Genomic DNA, 19,572 nt, shown 5'->3' with positions numbered 1-19,572 from the left:
AATCCCATAGGCTGAGAGTCAGGGATGAAGAGAGAGATAGAATCTGGGTGTCCCCAGAACACAGGCTCGTTTGATTATATTCTTTTTTTCTTCTTTCTATTTTTATAAGTTGCCCTGAGGGTTTTGGAAACTGCAGGTAGCTTATCCCCAGTTACCCAGGACCAGGGAGGGCAACTGGAGATTTTGGATCCTCCAGGATCTCCACAATATAATATCACATTTGTCATAATGAAAAGCATTTTGCTTGTCTTTTCATAATGGCTCGTTATAGAATTGCTGTTGTTCTTCAGATTGGAAGTAGTACTATTTACTCCACATTAACTTTTTAGACATTTAAAGTATTATTCTTTCAGCATACTGCTAATAGCATGCCTTTCATTGTGGGGCTTGAGGCCATTTTATCTCAGCATTAGGAATCTAAATCTTTGTGCAACAACTTCTCCTTCGATATCTGGACTTCAAAAAGTGTTGTACATGGGAGGTTTAATTGTTACAGACTTAAAAAAAACCACCCAGTTATTATTTACAATAAGGTGTTACGCGGCTGAATACAATAAAAGGTGGAAAGAGTTATTATGGGCACATTTTCCTTGCATTTAAGCTCTCGTCGTTGGATCAAACCTACTGAAACAAAATCACTATTTGGTAGATAAACAGGGCACTGTCAAACATTCCCATTTCTAATTTAAAGTGCCAAATATGGTGTTTTCAGAAAATTATTCCATTAGAAACATTTCATGAAAACCTTGTATAAGAATACCCACTTTCCCCCCTTTCTAATGTGTGATTCTTTTTCTGATACAGAGAAAGAACCTTTGGCCCTCAATATGCTGTTGGACTAAATCTCCCATCATTCCTCAACCATTGCCCCTACTGGCTTTGGCTGATGGGAGTTCAACAACATCTGGAGGGCCACAGTTTATAGGTTTGCTTGTTTTGTTTCTAGTCTAAATTCCCGCCCCTCCTAAATCCTAACTAATTGAGGATCATGTAGTAAGTAGTAGCTAAATAGCAAATCAGATTTGACTACATGATAATGTCGCTGAGAGATAACAGAATCAGATTTAGCTACAAGATGGTGTCACTGAGGGCAAACTCAAGCCACACTGAGAGCAAGGACAGTGCTTCCTGGATCAGTCACTTGAGTGATCCCAGTCAGTCGGTGATCATATAAAGCAGAGTTTCCCAAACTTGGTCTCCAGCTGCTTTTGGACTGTGATTCCTATCATCCCTGACCTAGGGATGATGGGAGTTGTAGTCCAAAAACAGCTGGAGACCCAAGTTTGGGAAACACTGATACAAACTGTGTTGTTTTTTTCCAGGGGGTACTGATGGGTACACAGTACTGGCACCTCTTTTTGTTGTTAAAAAGTGTGGCACTTACTGTAAGAACTTCATGGTGAGTATCGATGCCTATTTTTATAGAAAAAGAGCACTGGATATAAAAATGAGATTATGCTAAAAAGCACATCGGGTTTGGCTACATGATAATGTTTCAGAGGGCAAATGAAACCAACTGAGAAAGATAACAGAAGATAGCAACGTGAATGCATAAGGTGAATTTTTTTACAGTCATTGCCAAAAACGTCATTGGAAGACATGGCCTGAAGCACAGTGAATAATTTGAGTTCAACCATTTAAGAAATCTTTTTCTGAGGCACAAAATGAGAAAAGCCTCCTCACTGCCAAAATGTTAAACTTGCTTATAGTTCAGACAAGTGAAAACAACTGATTTAACTGGGTGAAGCTTGACTTAGAAATGGAGTGTAAGTTCTCAATGGGTTACTGGTTAAATCACAACTCCTGCTGTCCATTGAAGAGACTTATGGATTCATATACACTGCAATCCCTGGATGCAAAATTTTAGCAGTCCCCTTTCTAAGATGTGTTGTGTCTCTGTAGCCCTTGTCTAAGTTTAAATATAGCTGTTCATTAAAAATTACGGCAAGTTGTTTTATCAATTTGTTGATTTCTCCCATCAGTCTGTTAAAAATTGCTGCTTTTTCTGAACGCCCCTCCCCCAGCAGCTTTTTTGCATCTTTATTTCAAACGTCCACATTATTTCTAGATTGTTTTCTTCCTCTTTAAAACACACTTATTATTTTTTTTTTTTGAGTGAAGCAAAGGTTTGTCTCTCTTACTCCATTATTGCAATTAGAAATTTTGCATCATCAGTGCCAAAGGACAGAAATGGTTCATTTGCCCTAGGAGAACAGGACAGTGATAAGATGATTTTTTTTGTCAAGGATCATTGGGTCGTAATTAAGTTACACTCATTGCTATTGCTTTTTGAAGGATGATTGGTAAATGACAGGCTTCATGTGTTTAGTACGGACAGTGTTCACCAGAGTTTTTTTTCCCCCCTCTCTCTCCCTCTGTCAGAAAATCCTGTTGAGCCTGATAATGTAAATGTGGCATTTTATTCTGAACAAAAGAGCAGGGAAATGAGCTATCTTGTCTAATCATTCAGTTGTTTAACACCGACTTCCAGTTTAGACTCAATTGGCTGGAAAGCACTTGACATGTGAAGTTAGTGCTGTTCGGAACGCATGTTTGAGTAAATTTTAAAGTAAGTGACAGCTAAATTGTACCTAGGGAAATTACAAAGCCTTCAACACAGTTAATTTTTTTGGGAGGATTAGTTGTAATTGCAACACCAGTCTCCTTGAAAATTCCTCGTTATAGCTGATGAACAGAAGGGGGGGCATTTAGCTCTTTCAAGAGCCCCGTTCTCTTAACAGAATATTTTTTTAAAGCTGATTGTACCTTACTGAATTGATTTCCCTCCACACTAACATATGCTTCAGATTTGCAGAGGGATTTGTTTTTGAGGCATTCTCTGTGGTTTTCTTTCCCAGAGTCCCTTTTTTTCCTCTTTCTCCCTCCCCTTTTTTATTTCTTCCTCTCTAGCGATTTCAGGTTTGAGAGCTTTTCAATCAGTAAACCCCTTAGGTAAATTGCCACTTCACTAACACTTTATGCAGAACACTGAAGCACTTCATTCCAATTAAAATCAATATTTAGAGTATTTTTTTTTTATCAAGCAGGCTTCTAGGTTTGGAAAAGTTGTTTATAGCAATTAAAGAAGGTAAGGTTGAGAAAGTGGCACCCTTTAAGCAAGAAGATTTATTGTATTTTTTTTACTTTTTCTTGCCACTCAGGGCCACACATAATTTATTGTTCAATCAGTTTGAGATCTCAGCTAGTTTTGTGAGCAGTCACATATTGGCTCCTTGCAAGATTGGAATAGTTACCTTGCGCCTTACTCTTATCTGAAGCAAAATGTTTTTGTCTTCTATCCTAAGCACACATACCTGGGCATAAGACCCATTTAGCCGTATGAGATTTATTCCTGTGTATGCCTGCATAGGATTGGACCAGGGTTTATCAACCTTTTTAAGCCTGTGGGCACATTTTGATTTTTGAGTGAGTGCCTTAGGTACTACCACTCTGTTACTTCTCGCACTCTTTCCCCACCCCACCCTGAGATGGAAGGAAATAAGCACATGTTACATACTTCGCTTTGTCAAGGGATCTGGGTAGAATTAGGATCCAGTAGAATTAACCTGATCCTTGAAAAGTTCATAAAGGGAAAGAGGAAATGGGAAAGACAGTCACTGTTCCAACTTCCTCCTTCAACTCTATCTACGTTAAAGGAAGTGCATGTTGGGAAAGACCACTGTCTCCACAGGCACTCCTGGATAAAATTTCTTCTACGTCACAGAAATCCAAATTAAGTTGTGTTTTGCTGTGCTGTGTCAAGACTGTCATGACATCATGTGAGTGTTGAGACTAATACACATGATTGCAGCTGACATGCAAGTTAGAATGGAATGGGATATTAATTCCTTTTTAATATGATTTCACTTTTCCATTTACCTAGAACAGCAAAGTGCCATGTGTTCTAAAGCCCACATTGAGCAGCAAGATGAGTATAGATGAAATAGCTCAATTGTCTAGTGAACTGCTCAGTTTTGTGTTTTGATTTTATTAGCTGCTTGCTCTAATTCTGTGTCTTTAAAGTAAATGTAATCTGATAGTAGTTCACATCAAATAGAACCTTAAAGATAGCTTTTTAGATCAGATATACAGTGGTACCTCGGTTTTTGAACATAATCCATTCCGGAAGACCATTTGAGTTCCGAAACGTTCGAAAACTCAATACAGAAGCCTCAGTACGGAAGCTGTGTGGCATGTTTGACTTCCAAGGCTTGTTTGGAAACCGAAGCATTTACTTCCGAGTTTACACGTTCAAAAACCAAAACGTTCATCAACAGAGACGTTCAAAAACCGAGGTACCACTGTTTCTGTGCTTCGAAGGTTAGCTTAGCTACCTTTATTTGATAAGCCAAAGGTAGTCCAGTGGGAAGTGTTCCTTTGCAAGCCCTGCTGGAAGGGATCTCCTGTATATCACACATTTGGGTGGAGCTTTGAACAAGGGAACTTCTTGGTAGATTGCCTGACCTATAAGATCCTGTCTACTAATTTATGTATAATAGCTGCATTCTATAGGTATGCTGCAAACGAATATGATTGGCCCATGCAGTTTTGCTTGTCCACAGGGACACCGCCAATTCTGTCAGTTTTCCCACAGCCCTGGTTGAAGCCTCTGGTGTTGCATGAGGTCCTTTTGGTGGGTCCCCTCAGTTGTAGTCAGAAGGGTGACAGCAACGCCTCACAAGCACACATGGTAGTTTTGATCCACACCCTTGAATTTCTTTGCATTATGTAAAAATAATTGGCTTCTTAAACTTGGATGATATGGAACTAGCTTTTTGCAGTCTCTTGAAACCAGACATCAGAAGCTGTGGTAGTACAGTGGTACCTCGGGTTACAGACGCTTCAGGTTACATACGCTTCAGGTTACAGACTCCGCTAACCCAGAAATAGTACCTTGGGTTAAGAACTTTGCTTCAGGATGAGAACAGAAATCGTGCTTCAGTGGCGTGGTGGCAGCAGGAGGCCCCATTAGCTAAAGTAGTGCTTCAGGTTAAGAACAGCTTCAGGTTAAGAACAGACTTCCAGAACGAATTAAGTACTTAACCCGAGGTACCACTGTATTGTAGCGTTCGCATAACGCTAGGTGAAACATTGAGTTTATGATTGGCAAAACATTTACAAATGCTTAGACATACATTCATGGCTACTTGTACGTTAACCCCTGTTCATTTCCAGGACTCATTATTTTATGCAAACAGGCTAAATACCTTCAGAAATATATATCTGGAGCATGAACACTATTAATGTGTCTGTTTGATTGGCATTCTAATTTATTCATTCATTTATTGATAGCTTTGACCTAAACAGTCAATTTAGGGCTGTGGGAATGCAGCTGAAACAGTACCATTGCTCTTTTCAGAGTCACTGTCAGAAGCTGAGCATAAACATTGAGAACTTGAATGTATAAATTTGATTGCACCCTAGGCGGAATTATTGGGAGTTCTCAAGCTGTTTCTATGGGTGTTAACTGAACTTGCAACCAGAGCAGAAGAAAACACTGATTATATAAAGCTTTATACCCATCTGTGGTAGCTACCATAGTATTTCTTTTGTATGACAGTAATCTAGCCGGCATCATCCACTTGCAGTTTTGAAATTAACCTGTAATTTAGTCTTCACCCCAAATGACAATAATTCAAATGACTCTGTGGGGTGCCAGAAGATGCTCTGTAAACAGGGCTCAGTAAAGGGGTTAAGGTAGAGATCCATCAAGCTCGGCTCATTTTTTAACAGTTTTGTATGGAATGCAGTAAAATCGCTTCTAAATTTGTATTTAATTTCATAATATTTTTCAGAATTAGAATACCTTCTGAAAATAGTTGTGAATGGACTTTTCTTTTTTAAAAAAATCACATAATTTGTTGTATTGGTTATGTGATGGCATAACACAATATAATGTAAGTTCAGAATGCTAAAATAAGCTTTTTCTGAAGACACTGAATTGTGCTGCTAATATTTTTTATAATTTTCAGTATCGCCAAAACTAACTGTTCATAGTATATAATCAAAATGTTTTATAAACAGCTTTCTTAAACACATAGGTTAGACCAATGTTGTTGAATGAGAGGGGCTCACACTCAATGTTAGCAGAGTTCATTAAAAAAATGCACCCAGCTTCTGTGGACCCCGTTATCATTCAGATAATAATAATAATAATAATAATAATAATAATAATAATAATAATAATAATAATTTATTATTTATACCCCGCCCATCTGGCTGAGTTTCCCCAGCCACTCTGGGCGGCTCCCAATCAGTGTTAAAAACAGTACAGCGTTACATATTAAAAACTTCCCTGAACAGGGCTGCCTTAAGATGTCTTCTGAATGACAGGTAATTATTTATCTCTTTGACATCTGATGGGAGGGCGTTCCACAGGGCGGGCGCCACTACCGAGAAGGCCCTCTGTCTGGTTCCCTGTAGCCTCACTTCTCGCAATGAGGGAACCGCCAGAAGGCCCTCGGCGCTGGATCTCAGTGTCCGGGCTGAACGATGGGGGTGGAGACGCTCCTTCAGGTATACAGGATTAGACCTTTCTTCGTATTTGCTTCAAAGAACTTCCTGTATAATAAAGTAGGCTGCACATATGAGAACTCATATGTGACCATTCTTTTGATCCGTCAGTTAATGAATAAAATTAGATTATAATAATTTGTGTATTGTACAAAAGTCAAAATAAGTCTCTTTTTGAGGTTCCCGGTGAAGTGTTAGGAAATGAATTGGATGCATTGTATCTCCTCGATCCTTTTTTGGACTGGACTGGAGTACGATAGGTGACTGTTTCTGAGGTTCGGTGTATACATTGTTGTTTTTCTTCCATCTAAAATCCCTGCGGGATTTGACATCTTTCCACAGGGCCTGCAAGACAGAGCTGTTCCACCAGGCCTTTGGCCAAGGCACAGTCTGGCCCCCTCCTTCTGTAATCCTCATAGAACTCCAGCCCAATGGTTGCCATTAATTTGATTCTGAATTGATTTTAGAATGTATTTGAGTTAATTGTGATTTTATGTAAACTGTGCTATTTTTACTGTTGTTAGCCGCTCTGAGTCCAGCTTTGGCTGGGGAGGGCGGGAGATAAATATTATGATGATGATGATGATTAACATGTTGTGGATTTTCTTTTAAGGGATGACATAGAAGCAGCCATGGAAGCTGTGTTTGACTGCTATAGGAAGTATGGCAGCTTTCCTAGACTTCACGATGTCTTGAGCAGATTAATACAGAAAGGAAACACCGAACTGTTGCAGAAAGGTTGGTTGCTGCTATTATGGATTGGGATTTTCTTCTGTTCTTGCGCTGCATTATGGTAGGGGGACACCTTAACCCAACCAGTTTTAGCCATTTATTACTGAGGGTCACAGCAGTAATGTTTGGAATCACATGTTCAAACCATGTCCTGTGATCAAGAAGAATTATTTAAAAGTTTTCGGGGGTACCATAATATCCCAAAGACTTCACAAAACAAACTTAAATCCATTGATTCCAATAGGTCTACTTAGTATGATGGCCAAACTCTGTGCAGTTCTGTGCTTGAAGACTATTTAGCTCCACAATTCATAAATTTCCCCCTATAAATCTTCATCAGAAAAAGACCAGTCTTTCTGATATGGTAAAAATCAAACTCATCTAGAAAGTGGTATTCAGGTGCATGGATGGAGAGGTGAACATGTCATTAGATCATCTAGCTATAAGTGATCACATGATGCTATGGCATGGGTGTCCAGTGACTCAGCCGTTTGCCTTGTGACATGTTCCTTTTGACTCTAAACAGGTAACCTAATCTGCTTTTTATGAATGTTCCTATAGCAATGGATTTCATAAGCCAAGAGAGAGGTGAAATGATGATGCTCTATGATCTCTTCTTTGCCTTCCTGAATACCGGCAAATATAAAGAAGCCAAGAAGATCATTGAGGTGAGACTATAACTACAGTACTCTAATCATACAACTATTTAGAGTTTTAATTAGAATTATATATTTAAAGTTTTTAACCTTTAATTAGTCTTGTTCTGATTAATGTTAATAGAATCCAATCCTAGTAATGAAAGATGGGGGGTGGAGGAGTCAGGGGAAGACTAGGCTTCCTTTTCCCCCATTGTGTATAATTACAGTTAGAAGCGAGGCGGCCTGGCTGTATATTGGAATTGTTTCCTTACTTTGTCAAATTCACTCTTAAATATCCAAATGATATTTGCATATTAAATCTCGGATTGTGGAACAATTAAATTAAACCTGCATTCCTGGGTGTAAAGTTGCTAATCCTCTTTCCCAACAAATTCTTTGTTCTTTAAAGCACTGGAATTTAATTTGCTGCAGACCATGCTCAGATTTATTTGTAATGCTTGTCTACCAGTTAATCAGCCAAACAAGTGCTGTCTGCTACTGTTTGGCATTTAATTTAGCATTTTTTTCTCTCCCACTATGGTAAGCAGCTTATAGAAAGTGGTAGGTGACAAACTTGGTCTATTTAGGATTAGTATATTTTATCTAGGGTTGATTGAAATTTTGCTTACTGAAATTGATAAGTCAAAAGGGCAGCCTCAGAGCCTTCCCAGATTGTGATTATTTTCCTCTAACACAGTTGCATTTCTCCCCCCCCCGCCCCTCCCAAACTCCATATTAGTTGACCAGTTTACATTAGTGAGAGGAAAAGAGAGAAGTTAATCTTTTTGCAAACATGAGGCTAAGCTTTTCAAATGTAAAGGGAAAGAACCCAAAGGTCCTTTTAGTAAATCACAAGGTGACTTATTAATAATTGCTTAAATTAAAAAAGTGAAAGAAAATACTGAATGCTAGTCACAGCTTTGCCTGAATTATTGTTTCAGTGATAATTTTGAGTAAACTACCTGATTGGGTGAATGTTGGTTCTGAAATACCAACAGCTTTATCAAAAAGGTTAAAACCATAAAATAAAGGGAGGGAATTATAGATGTGAAGGCCTAGAAAAACAAACGTGTACAGGGCAAGAGGAAAAGTCCTTATACATCGAACTTTTCTTCAACCTCCCCTAAATACTTAATCTACCATCACCCCTATGCTGCTTGCCCTGTTGGTGTCTAAACAAGTAGACTCTTGCCCTGCAGTCTGTTTGCACTTTTTGTCTTAAAAAAACCCCCCAAAACTTTAAACAAATTGTCAGTTCCTTTCATTTCTGTTTTTCCTAAATAACCACTCACTTAACTTTGTGTTTCACTTAGGGATTAGCAAATATAATGTCAACAGACGACAACAGCCTAAAACATTAATTGCAGAAACTTTCCCTCTTGCTAGTTTATCAGAAGAGAAAGTAGACATCTGGCATTCTTGCTTGTCCTTTTTATGTTGGATTAAGATTTCTTAGTTTTGCATAATCTTGATGGAGCCTCATCTAAGCTTTTTTAATATGCTTCATTCACTTTTCAGCTCTTTAATTTTGCTTGTTCTCCTGTGCCAAAGACCAATCTGTAGCAATTACAGAATCTTGGGCTATAATTTGTTTAGAAGGGATAGATAGGCAGCAAGTTAGAGGTTTGCGTATATGCGTAGTGACAATTTGTGTTTTAAAACACAGGTTACCTCTTGGTATGAGTGTTTATTTACAAGTTTCACCCAAGAGGAATAGTATTCCCTGGTCCAAAGACCTGGTGTAGATGTAGTAGTTCCTTGCAAACAATAGCCGGCACAGATTGGGAGCCAGCTTTTCGAACCTGTTCCCAGCATTGGCCAATGGATATGCAACCATAGTTAGTTTGTGTTAACATGGTTTGCACCTGAGTACTTAATAGGAAACTTGGGTTAATGCTAGACTCATAGACTTCCTATTACTTGGAGTGAAGTTGTCTGCATATGTATAAAGTACATGTTCTGCTGCTTGAAGTGGTTTGAAACATATGAAGTACAGAGATATTGTTATGTTTGGAGGGGGGAAGTGCACCTTTAAATAGGTTTATTAAGTACAGTTGTTGTTGTTGTTGTTGTTGTTGTTGTTGTTGTTGTTGTTATTATATTGAATTTATATACCACCCCCGGAGTTCTTAGGGTGGTTCACAGAACAAAGTTCTGAATTTAATTTTTAGTAATTGAATAAATTAATTAAAATAATTTAATAAACACACTTTTCTTGAGTAGACTGTCATTTTAATGATCTGAATGCTTAAAATTTTTGTTGGTGTATTTTATTTTATTTTATTATTGCTGTGCACCACCCTGATAGTTTGAGAGAGCCGTATACAAATGCATTTGTAAATAAATGCAAATTAAAAACAATCCTTATAAATATTGTACTCTAGGAGGCATAGTTTGGTCAGAATCGAGTATACACTTTCAGAGTTACCTCTAAATACATTACTTCTAGCCACCATTGCCACTAGAGGGCCATGAAAATTTGTGTCCCAGGCTCTTTAGACTCGTCTCCCCATGTAATAATCTGAAACCAGAGGGGCACATTGGTTGCTAGATGAATTTTTCCCCAGCTCTCCTACTCCACTAAAAGTGCATCAGAAATATCTTAAAAGTAAATTAAAACCACAGCATAAAACCCCCAAACAGTACAAATCAGTGGCAGGTGTTTTTAAAGTTCCCTTATCCAGCCTGCCCTTCTGCAAAAAACCTTCCTGAAGAGCTATGTTGTAAGACATGCCTATCGATGAAACCACAAGAATCTCCTCTCCTTCACATCACAAGGCCTAGGCTGGCACATATGGAAAGAAGCATCCCTTCAAATTAAGTTGATCAAGGCTTTGAAAGTCAACAAGCACCTTGCATTGGGTCTAGCAGCACAGACGTTATCATATGAGTTACATTTGCTTCCTAATTTGTGAAACTGGGTATTCCAGAATATCACAGCCTGATATAATGCAGTGAATATCCCTGTTTCAAACTGTGTCTCTGTTAGACTGTTTAATCTGACAATGTGAAGATGATACCTGTTTGTGGGGGAAAAATCTTTAGTGCTGCTGACAGCAGCTCATTCTTGTGAATAACCCAGCTGCACATGAAAGCTGTTACTAGTGTGCTTTGTGTTAAAAAGTTCAATATGATATTTCACTCTTATTTTAATGTTTCCACATCCTTTGTGCCATTTTTCCTACTGCTGTTGTAGCACCAACTTTTGGTACAATATTATGCTCCCCAAAGAATCCATTCAGTGTAAGAATATTGACAGGACTCAAATGTTCAAGTGATTCTTGAGATACTTGAGAGTAAAAGCAGATGATGGCACTCAGACCTGACAAGGGAGCTACTTAGGGTTGATTATATACATATAATGTTTAGTGAAATTAAAGCAGTACAGTGATTTCAGCACAACATTGGACATGCATTACAATACCAACTGATTTCAAGATACCATTGGTTTTGTATGTTTTTAATCTACTGTAAAACCCATGAAAATATTTCTGGGTCCTGAGATTGAGAGATTACAGCTCCCTTTCATCCAAATTGCTTTTTCTGCGTATCTGTATAAAATCAACATGAAACTCAATTTTGTAGTGGAGATAAAACTATTGTAGCAAGATGTTCCTTTATTTGTAAAGTATGATTTCATTTTAATATAGATGTTCCAAAGAAATTTAGCTTCCTAGATTATTGATGTGACCTATTGAGCATGAGAGATGGCTGGAACAAATTATTTTGCATGGTGTGTGCGAGAGAGATGTTGGTATATGCTGCCTTTGAATATAGTTCGGAAGCTACAGCTGGTAGTTCAGAGGCCAGATACAACACCAATCCTGGCACCAGTTGGCTATCGATTCAAAGTGCTGGTTTTGACCTATAAAGCCTTATGCACCCAGGACTCCGATACCTCAAGGACACCATGTAAATCAACCCAGGCCCTGTGTTTGGCATTTAAGACACTTCTCTTTGTGCCCCCTCTGAAGGAAGTGCAGATGGTGACACCATGACAGCAGGCCTTCTCAGTGGTGGCTCCCTGTTTGTGGGGTGCTCTCCCCAAGGAGGCACACCTAATGCCACTGTTTGAACCAGGCAATGCCATTTATATTCGTCCAGGCTCTTGGACCTTACTTTTCTGCTCATCTTTTTAGTGTGGTAGACGGAGTTCAATCTGCCCTTTTATACATGTTATCTGTGAGAATTTTAGGTTTCTTTTCCTTTGTTTTTAATGTTTGTTTCTGTAAGACACTTTTGTTTAAAAAGTGACTAATAAATAGATTAATGATACACAGTGCATATGCTCGTAAAACAGTACGTAGTGTAAATAAGAATAGATTAGTATTAAGTCTCTTCTTATGTTCTTTTGTAAAACCTCTCACCCTCCCTTCCTCTACATAGCTGGGAGGAGGAATTTCTGTTCCGCTTTTGATAAACCACAGTTTATCATACCAGTTTGGATCTGGAACGATGGTCAATCTTAACTGTAGTTAAAATGCCAACTTCAGTAACTATGATTTGAAGTTGGCTTGTTTTGTCACAGACCACTAGTTAATGTTAACTTCAGTTTGTTGATCCAGACGGCACTACAAGGTGCAGGTAAGCAAAACTTTCTGAACTCTTCCTCCAGGCTGCTTGGGAAGAAGAGGGATAAGGGACGGTGCCCGAGCCCAAGGCTTATTCCTGATTGTTCACATTGCATTGAACTATGCTTTAGGACAACCTTGTTAGTGAGCCCCAAAAAGCTTAAGGTCTGCAAAAACTCCCTTGCATTTTACTCTTAACAGGGGCTTGTTGTTACAGTGGTGGTGGTTGTAAAAAGGCAAGCTGGTGATGGGGAAGTAGAGTTCTGTCTGCTTCTTCTGACATGCCCTTGATTTCTATGATGGACATGCAGGAAGGGTCTCATCCTTCTGTGCTGGCTGTGCAAGAAGTGGCTTTCTTCTGAGGCCAGCACAAAAACCAAGCAAGCAGCACCACCAGCAGATTCCCCAACCCCCATATATATATATATATATATATATCCAGTTCTGTTGCTGTGAGCGATAACCAAAGATCACCTCTGTCCGTTATGTTAAGGCAGTTCCACATTAGGCTGAGTAAATAATTCACACGACTGAAACCTGATTCTACCAAATACGAAGTAGGAATCCCATCCAGCGGGAAGCACACTTACTTTCTCCGTTATCTGTTCTGTTCACTTCTCCCTTCCCTCTGTGGCCCCCTAGTCTCGTGCCATGCCCCCCCCCATTTACACAATTTTCACCTGTGGCCCCCTTGGAATATCTTGGGGGTCCTCAGGGGGGGCATCTGGCCCCCAGTTGAGAAACGCTGGTGTACACTGTGTGCAATAAAATATAACACGCCAATAAAATGACGGGCCGATTTAAAAATGGGGAAAGTTCCATCGGCCTGGCTACATCAAAAGGTCTTAAGGTGACACCTGGGAACCAGAAGCAAGGGTGCCCAATCACCTGGAGGGACACTGATACACTCACTCTCTTGGAGTTCCTGTTTGCCATGCAGTGCAAATATGGCCAGTATGATGCAACCTCTGATCCAGTCCATTTTCTGCACTATCTGAATAATTCCGCAGAGTGGTGTAGGAGGAGAAAGACGGCTGTATCAGAGAAATGAGTAGCACAGAGAGTTCTAATTTGAGACACCCCATTGGAATATGAAGAATAAGACATTAAAAGTGCAAGGTGTGTGTGAATAGATTAATGGCACGCAATATCTTCATCTTAGAAAAGTTCAGAGTGTGTTGGTAACTGGCTATCATCACCTTTCATGAACAAGTCCTTGTTTACTTTAAAGTTATAGCAGAGGAAGAAATTAGACATAACGGCATGGAATATATAAGAATAAGAGATCAGGATGAGAGACTTCTTCTTTTTTAACAGAATGGTGAAAATTTGTTGAATATATGAAGACAAATTGTAAACAATTAAAAATGTTAGCAGGATTGACCTAAACGTGAGCAGTAAGAAATAATTAACAGGGAACATAAAGGATAAATTTGTAAATAGGTTTGAATTGGTTATGCAGTAAGAATATGATATAAACTAAGGAACTGCAAGAGGGGGAGGGAAGTCGAAGAAAATGTAGGTTGAATTTGTTTAGATTTAATTTTTGTTGTTAAAACATTGTAAAATGCAAAAATGATTATTACTATTTTTAAAAGGATATTCAAGGCTGTTTTTTCCTTATGTGTAAGACAACTGCCCATTGGAGCCAGAGCTGGAGCTCCCATAGCTGTGTTTTATTAATACTGCTGCTGCTGCTGCTACTACCACCACAACCATTTATTAATTTACAAATCTCCTTTTACTTAAATGTCTTAAGGAAGTTTACAGCCATGTCATAAAAACAGATAAAATAGTTTTAAAAAAACAATAAGGCTGAAAATAGGTTTAAAAACAATACAAAATGAACACCTAAGGCAGAGACCTTTTTTTTCCAGCTGGCAAGGCTTGTTGAAGCAAAAGTGACCTCAATTGTTCTCAGAAAATACTGATAGTAGGTGTCTGCGGTATCTCGGCAGGAATGCTGGTTCCACAGAATAGGCTCTCAGAAGGCTTTTTTGCTGTAATGCTTTTATGGCAGAATGCTACCTTTGTTTAAATCATGTACAGTGGTACCTCAGGTTACATACACTTCAGGTTACAGACTCCGCTAACCCAGAAATAGTGCTTCAGGTTAAGAACTTTGCTTCAGAATGAGAACAGAAATCATACTCGGGCAGCGCAGCAGCAGCAGGAGGCTCCATTAGCTAAAGTGGTGCTTCAGGTTAAGAACAGTTTCAGGTTAAGAACGGACCTCCGGAACGAATTAAGTACTTAACCTGAGGTACCACTGTACATGATTTAAACAAACTTGCTTTTTGTTCTTGCTTTCATTTGGGGGGGGGGGTATCAGTGGTTGGATTTTTTTGCCAATTTCAGTCAGCATCTCACCTGCCCTCCCAGCTCCCACCCCCTAGTTGCACCAATACTGCACAACATTGCACACCCTCTGGGTGGCTTCCAGAGCGGTTTTTCAGAGGGCACAGGAAATCTATGGTGCCCACACCATTCTCTGATTCCAGGCCTTTGGGCGGTGAAAGAATATTTAGTTAAGCTTCATGTGAAGACATTAAAATAGTTATTTTGCGCACGCACCAACAGCCGCAAACAAACAACAGTAGAAAAGCAATTTGGGCTGCTGTCCAAATACATAATTATCCATAGGGAGAAGTCAAAACAATAGAGCAGTAAAGATTACATTGTAAAGCAGAATACTGTTTTAAGCCTCATATGGTATTGAAAAGAAAACATTTTAGAAAACTGAATGGAGAATGGATAAAAAGCTGTCTTTTCTAGAAGGAAAGCAAGTAACAATCCGTGGTGTGTTGTTGCTGGCAAACTTAATGTTTTCACTTTGAGTGATCTGTAAGTAAAAGAAAATAAAAGCCACAAGTTATTGAAGATTTTTTTGTAGGTTACAGCATAGGTTCTCCCTTTTTCTTTTCTTTTCACAATGTACTGCATTACAGATGTCTCAATTTCAGACCAGGCACAATGCTGAAAATTCAGTAAGATGGTTAGAGATAAGCCACAAATATGGACTATCGTGCAAGCCCTAGAGATTTAGTTAATCTGACCTAGATGTTCTTTTGATGATTGAGAACCTACTATATATGAAAACACTTCTCAATTTCAAAATGAAACACAAGAATATCCACTGTATAACTCAGCTGTCCTTGTAGTGATGGGCACAGCAATCATTTCTTAACAGAGGAGGATTTGCTATATAAAGTTTTCAGCTTTTAAAGCCATTTAGATCATTGGCATTTGGAGCAGCAATGATATTGAAAGTTGGAAGTGAATGCCGCATTTGAGTTTTGCTATGTCACAAAGAGGATTATCTAGAGATTCAAGTAACATACTTCTTCTCTTTTAATTTCCATGGGCATGTTGTATAAGATCTTAATTCTTTAGTTCTCACTGATTCCCCCGCCCCCCCACCCCCAGTCTTGTGAAATTGTTTAAGAGATCATCAGATGGGAGGGGAGGCATAAGAGGTGCATTTAAAACCAGCAAGCACTTCTTCTGTATGTGTTCACTTGCTAATATCATGTGTGCTATGAAATTATACGCAAGTGGTTTCTGTTTATCGTTTGCTTGAATTTGCTTGATGGTCACTTATCCATATGACATAAAATAATGATTTGATAGTCCTATGTGAAAAAGATAGCGGGGCGGGGGGGAGACCCTGGCATCTTAGAACAGGGTTTTTCCAGGCGGACATTATGGTTGCCAGATCACATTCAGTCTTGGCGGTTGTGGGGAGGACATCAGAGGTAGCACCCAGCATTGTCACCCTGTTAACTTTCTTTAAAAAGTTCAGTGCTGTGCCATTGGGCTCCCTTTGTGCAGTAATTTATCAGATTCACAGCATCAATAGTGCTACGGCATTGGGTACTGGGAGAAGGAGAGAGAGAGAGAGAGAGAGAAAGAAAGAGAAAGAGAAAGAAAGAAAGAAAGAAAGAAAGAAAGAAATGAACCACTAAGTTTCTAAAATGCCACTGGCGGTTCTGCTACTGCCACAAACTTTGCCAGATTGCTTTCAGCAAGTTTCTGATAATTTCTATCCCAGTCATGACATTGGAGCTTGCTTTGGACCTTCCAAGAATCAATATTGGATTAGATTGGTAGTATGTACCATTCTGCAATGTTGCAATATAGATGAAGTTAGAGAACAGCTACAGTTGGCTGCAGAATGTTCCCACTAATTATTGGAAAAGGCCAGAATGTGGGACTATGCTTGGAGACAGGAGGGGGGCAGGCAGGAATTTTGCTTTTTCTATAATCTTTTTTTAAAAAAAATGCAGACAACTTCAGCGTTGCTGATAGAATCAATAAAGGGTTTGATATACAGAAGAAAAGTCCAGAGTACACGAGAGGAGCTATTAGCCAATGGAGTAGCCAATAAATGTTCTTGTTGAAGTGCCCTGTAGCTGAGAACAGGTTGCTTGTAAACTGTGAAAACCATTTGGTTGTGGACAATTGTGAAGGCTGTTCCACAGAGACAAAAGTTTAGTGTTTTCTTTGGAAATTTTTGCTGCCTAACTTGCATTGTTGAAGTGTTCTTAACAACCACATTTGCAGGCCAGAAGTAGGAATTAGTGGAGGGGCAGATGGAAGCATTAAACAGACCAGGATGAGGAAACATTCCTTCTAGTTAGGTTGGGAATAAATACCATTTTACCAAGATAGCAAAAGAAATAACCCTGGCTATTGAACTGCTGTTGTCAGAACATAGAGAGTTTATCTGCTGTAGAAAAGCAACAGACCACCTTAGAATACATAGAATTGCCACAGTCTAGGTTGGTCTCTGTAGAGTTGAGTTAAGCAACACAGGTAATAACACAGTTCTTTGAATTGCTGTAATTACCATTGGGGAGCCTGATTTTTTTCAGAAATAAGTAAATAGAATGGCAAAAGAATTATGTTTATTTTTTTAAAAAAAATAGCGTCCCTCCCTTATGCTGTAATTGACATTTCAGGCAGCCAAACTAAAGTATCATAGAAACATCAGTGTAATAAAAAAAAACTGCATATAAAACCAAAGAGCACGTGATTATACATAAATATTAACCTAAGTTGCAGTTAGCAGCTGACAGACCAACCCAAGACACAACTTGTCCCACGCAAAGCAAATATAACAAATCAACTTAGTCACTAAGACATAGTACTCAAAAAGATTCAGACTCAAACAATTCAACTTTATTTATATTTATATCCCAGAAGTCATGTTGCTTTTAAACACATTGAAAAATTCGGAACTTTTCTTATAATATTTTAGTTAAAACAGCATGGCTGTATTTAGTACCACTACTGTTTTTGAAAGTGTTAAACCTCATATTCAACTGTTGTAGCATGAAAATGTATCTAGTGGGCAAGTTCACCACTTGAGTAATCTTGTGTTATAACTGCATATTAATCCTCCGCATTTAAGGAATTATTCCAAGTCAGCAAGTGCTTAGTTACTCTGAAATCTTGTTTTGCAGACACCTGGTTTAAGAGCTCGACCAACCAGACTGCAGTGGTTTGCAGAGAAGTGTATTGGAAATAATCAGGTTTGTGTATTGTGAAAATTTTATTTTTATTACTAATTTAAGGCAATAATTTTGCATCATTTCTATTGTAACCATCCAAATCCAAGAGAAAAAGACTTAATTAGTTTGTGTGTACATGCACCTCCCAGTATCAGAATGCTCTTTATTGAAAATTTCAGTTATCCAAACACATATCGTTATACCCAAACCTTGCTACACAAATGGCTGATTCAGATATCCAAACAGCCCACCTCCTTACATATTTGTATTTTGCTGGTCAGCAGCAGCCATTTGGGGCAGAAGGCACAGAGCATTGATGGGCAAACTTGGCCCTCCAGCTCTTTTGGGACTACAGTTCCCATCATCCCTCACCACTGGTCCTGTTAGCTAGGGATGGTGGGAGTTGTAGTCCCAAAACAGCCAGAGGGCCAGGTTTGCCCATCATGGCATAGAGGAAGGGAGACAAATCCGACAAATCAGGGAGCAGGAGAGATCAGGCAAAGGGAGAGAGAATGGACAAATCATGGATTAGAAATTTCCCATAGGAAATAATGGAAATCATTGGCTTGTTCTGCAAACACTCACCATCAAGCGATTTACTTGGGAGCTCATTGTGTTTGCAAAGCAGGACCTGCATGTACTAACTACCTTTTTGTAGGGCCTCCAGTTGACAACCGTCTACAGCTATAGGGTAGGATAGTCACCCGTCTTGTCTTTCCCATTCCTGATATTATATTCAGGGTTCTATCATTTTACTTGCCAACTTGTTAGCAGTAGAGTTCCTCCTCCCTCTCAGGCCTTTGCTATAGAACTTCAAGCACAGGCCCAGCTGCTGCTACCTTGTCCTGTAAAAGTCTATTGAGAAAAAGAAAGAAACATTCTCCTTTTCCCTACAGAGTAGTTGGGAGAATGAGCTTTTGCAAGAAGAGAAAACACTCCTCCCTTCCTCCTCCAAGATCTTTGTAGGAGAGAGGAAAGACAGCTTCCCCATCCCGCTGGGCTTCTGCTGTTTTACCTTTTCTGCAAAGCCCCACAGGAGGGCTGATGTCTTTTCCTTTCCTCAGTTTCTCCATGAGCCACAAGACTTGGGAGAAGGAAAGGATTGGTGGTGATCACAAACAATAGCTTGGTTAGTGAGCGAATGTTGACACGGTGAAGAAAAACAGTATGAACCTGTTTCTTCCTACAAGGTATTGGCAGCCTAAACAAGTACAGTGATACTTCTGGTTGCGAACAGGATCCGTTCCGGAGCCCCGTTCGCAGCATAAGCAGAGCACAACCCGCGTCTGCAGGTCACAATTTGCCGCTTCTGCACATGCACGTGACGTCATTTTGCACGTCTGCACATGCGCGAGCCGCAAAACCTGGAAGTAACCCTTTCCAGTACTTCCGGGTCGCCGCAGGGCATATCCTGAAAGAACATAACATGAAGCGGACGTAACAAGAGGTATGACTGTATGCAAAACCGTTCGGAAATTACTTAGATCAGTTGTGTACTATTACAGACGCAAAGCTGATGCCCAGCTAACTTCAGTTCATTTTGAAAGTGAGATACCCTTTTACTGTCTTACCTTGGGTTGAAGTAGCTTCGGGATGAGTATTTTC

At 39.3% G+C, this 19,572-nt stretch overlaps 1 protein-coding gene across 1 annotated transcript in view; it reads left to right on the top strand.

Annotated features, from left to right (window-relative positions):
* LRPPRC (leucine rich pentatricopeptide repeat containing) overlaps positions 1-19,572 on the top strand; it is a 117,596-nt gene that overhangs the window by 59,218 nt on the left and 38,806 nt on the right. The window contains exons 24-26 of the mRNA XM_053383343.1: positions 7,127-7,251; positions 7,807-7,913; positions 17,920-17,988. Coding sequence (XP_053239318.1) covers positions 7,127-7,251; positions 7,807-7,913; positions 17,920-17,988 — 301 coding nt within the window. The remainder of the gene's footprint in view (positions 1-7,126; positions 7,252-7,806; positions 7,914-17,919; positions 17,989-19,572) is intronic.

Source organism: Podarcis raffonei, chromosome 3 (genome assembly GCF_027172205.1).
Source record: "Podarcis raffonei isolate rPodRaf1 chromosome 3, rPodRaf1.pri, whole genome shotgun sequence".
Classification (NCBI taxonomy): domain Eukaryota; kingdom Metazoa; phylum Chordata; class Lepidosauria; order Squamata; family Lacertidae; genus Podarcis; species Podarcis raffonei.
The sequence above is the reverse complement of the archived record's forward strand: the minus strand, read 5'-3'. Positions and strand labels throughout refer to the sequence as shown.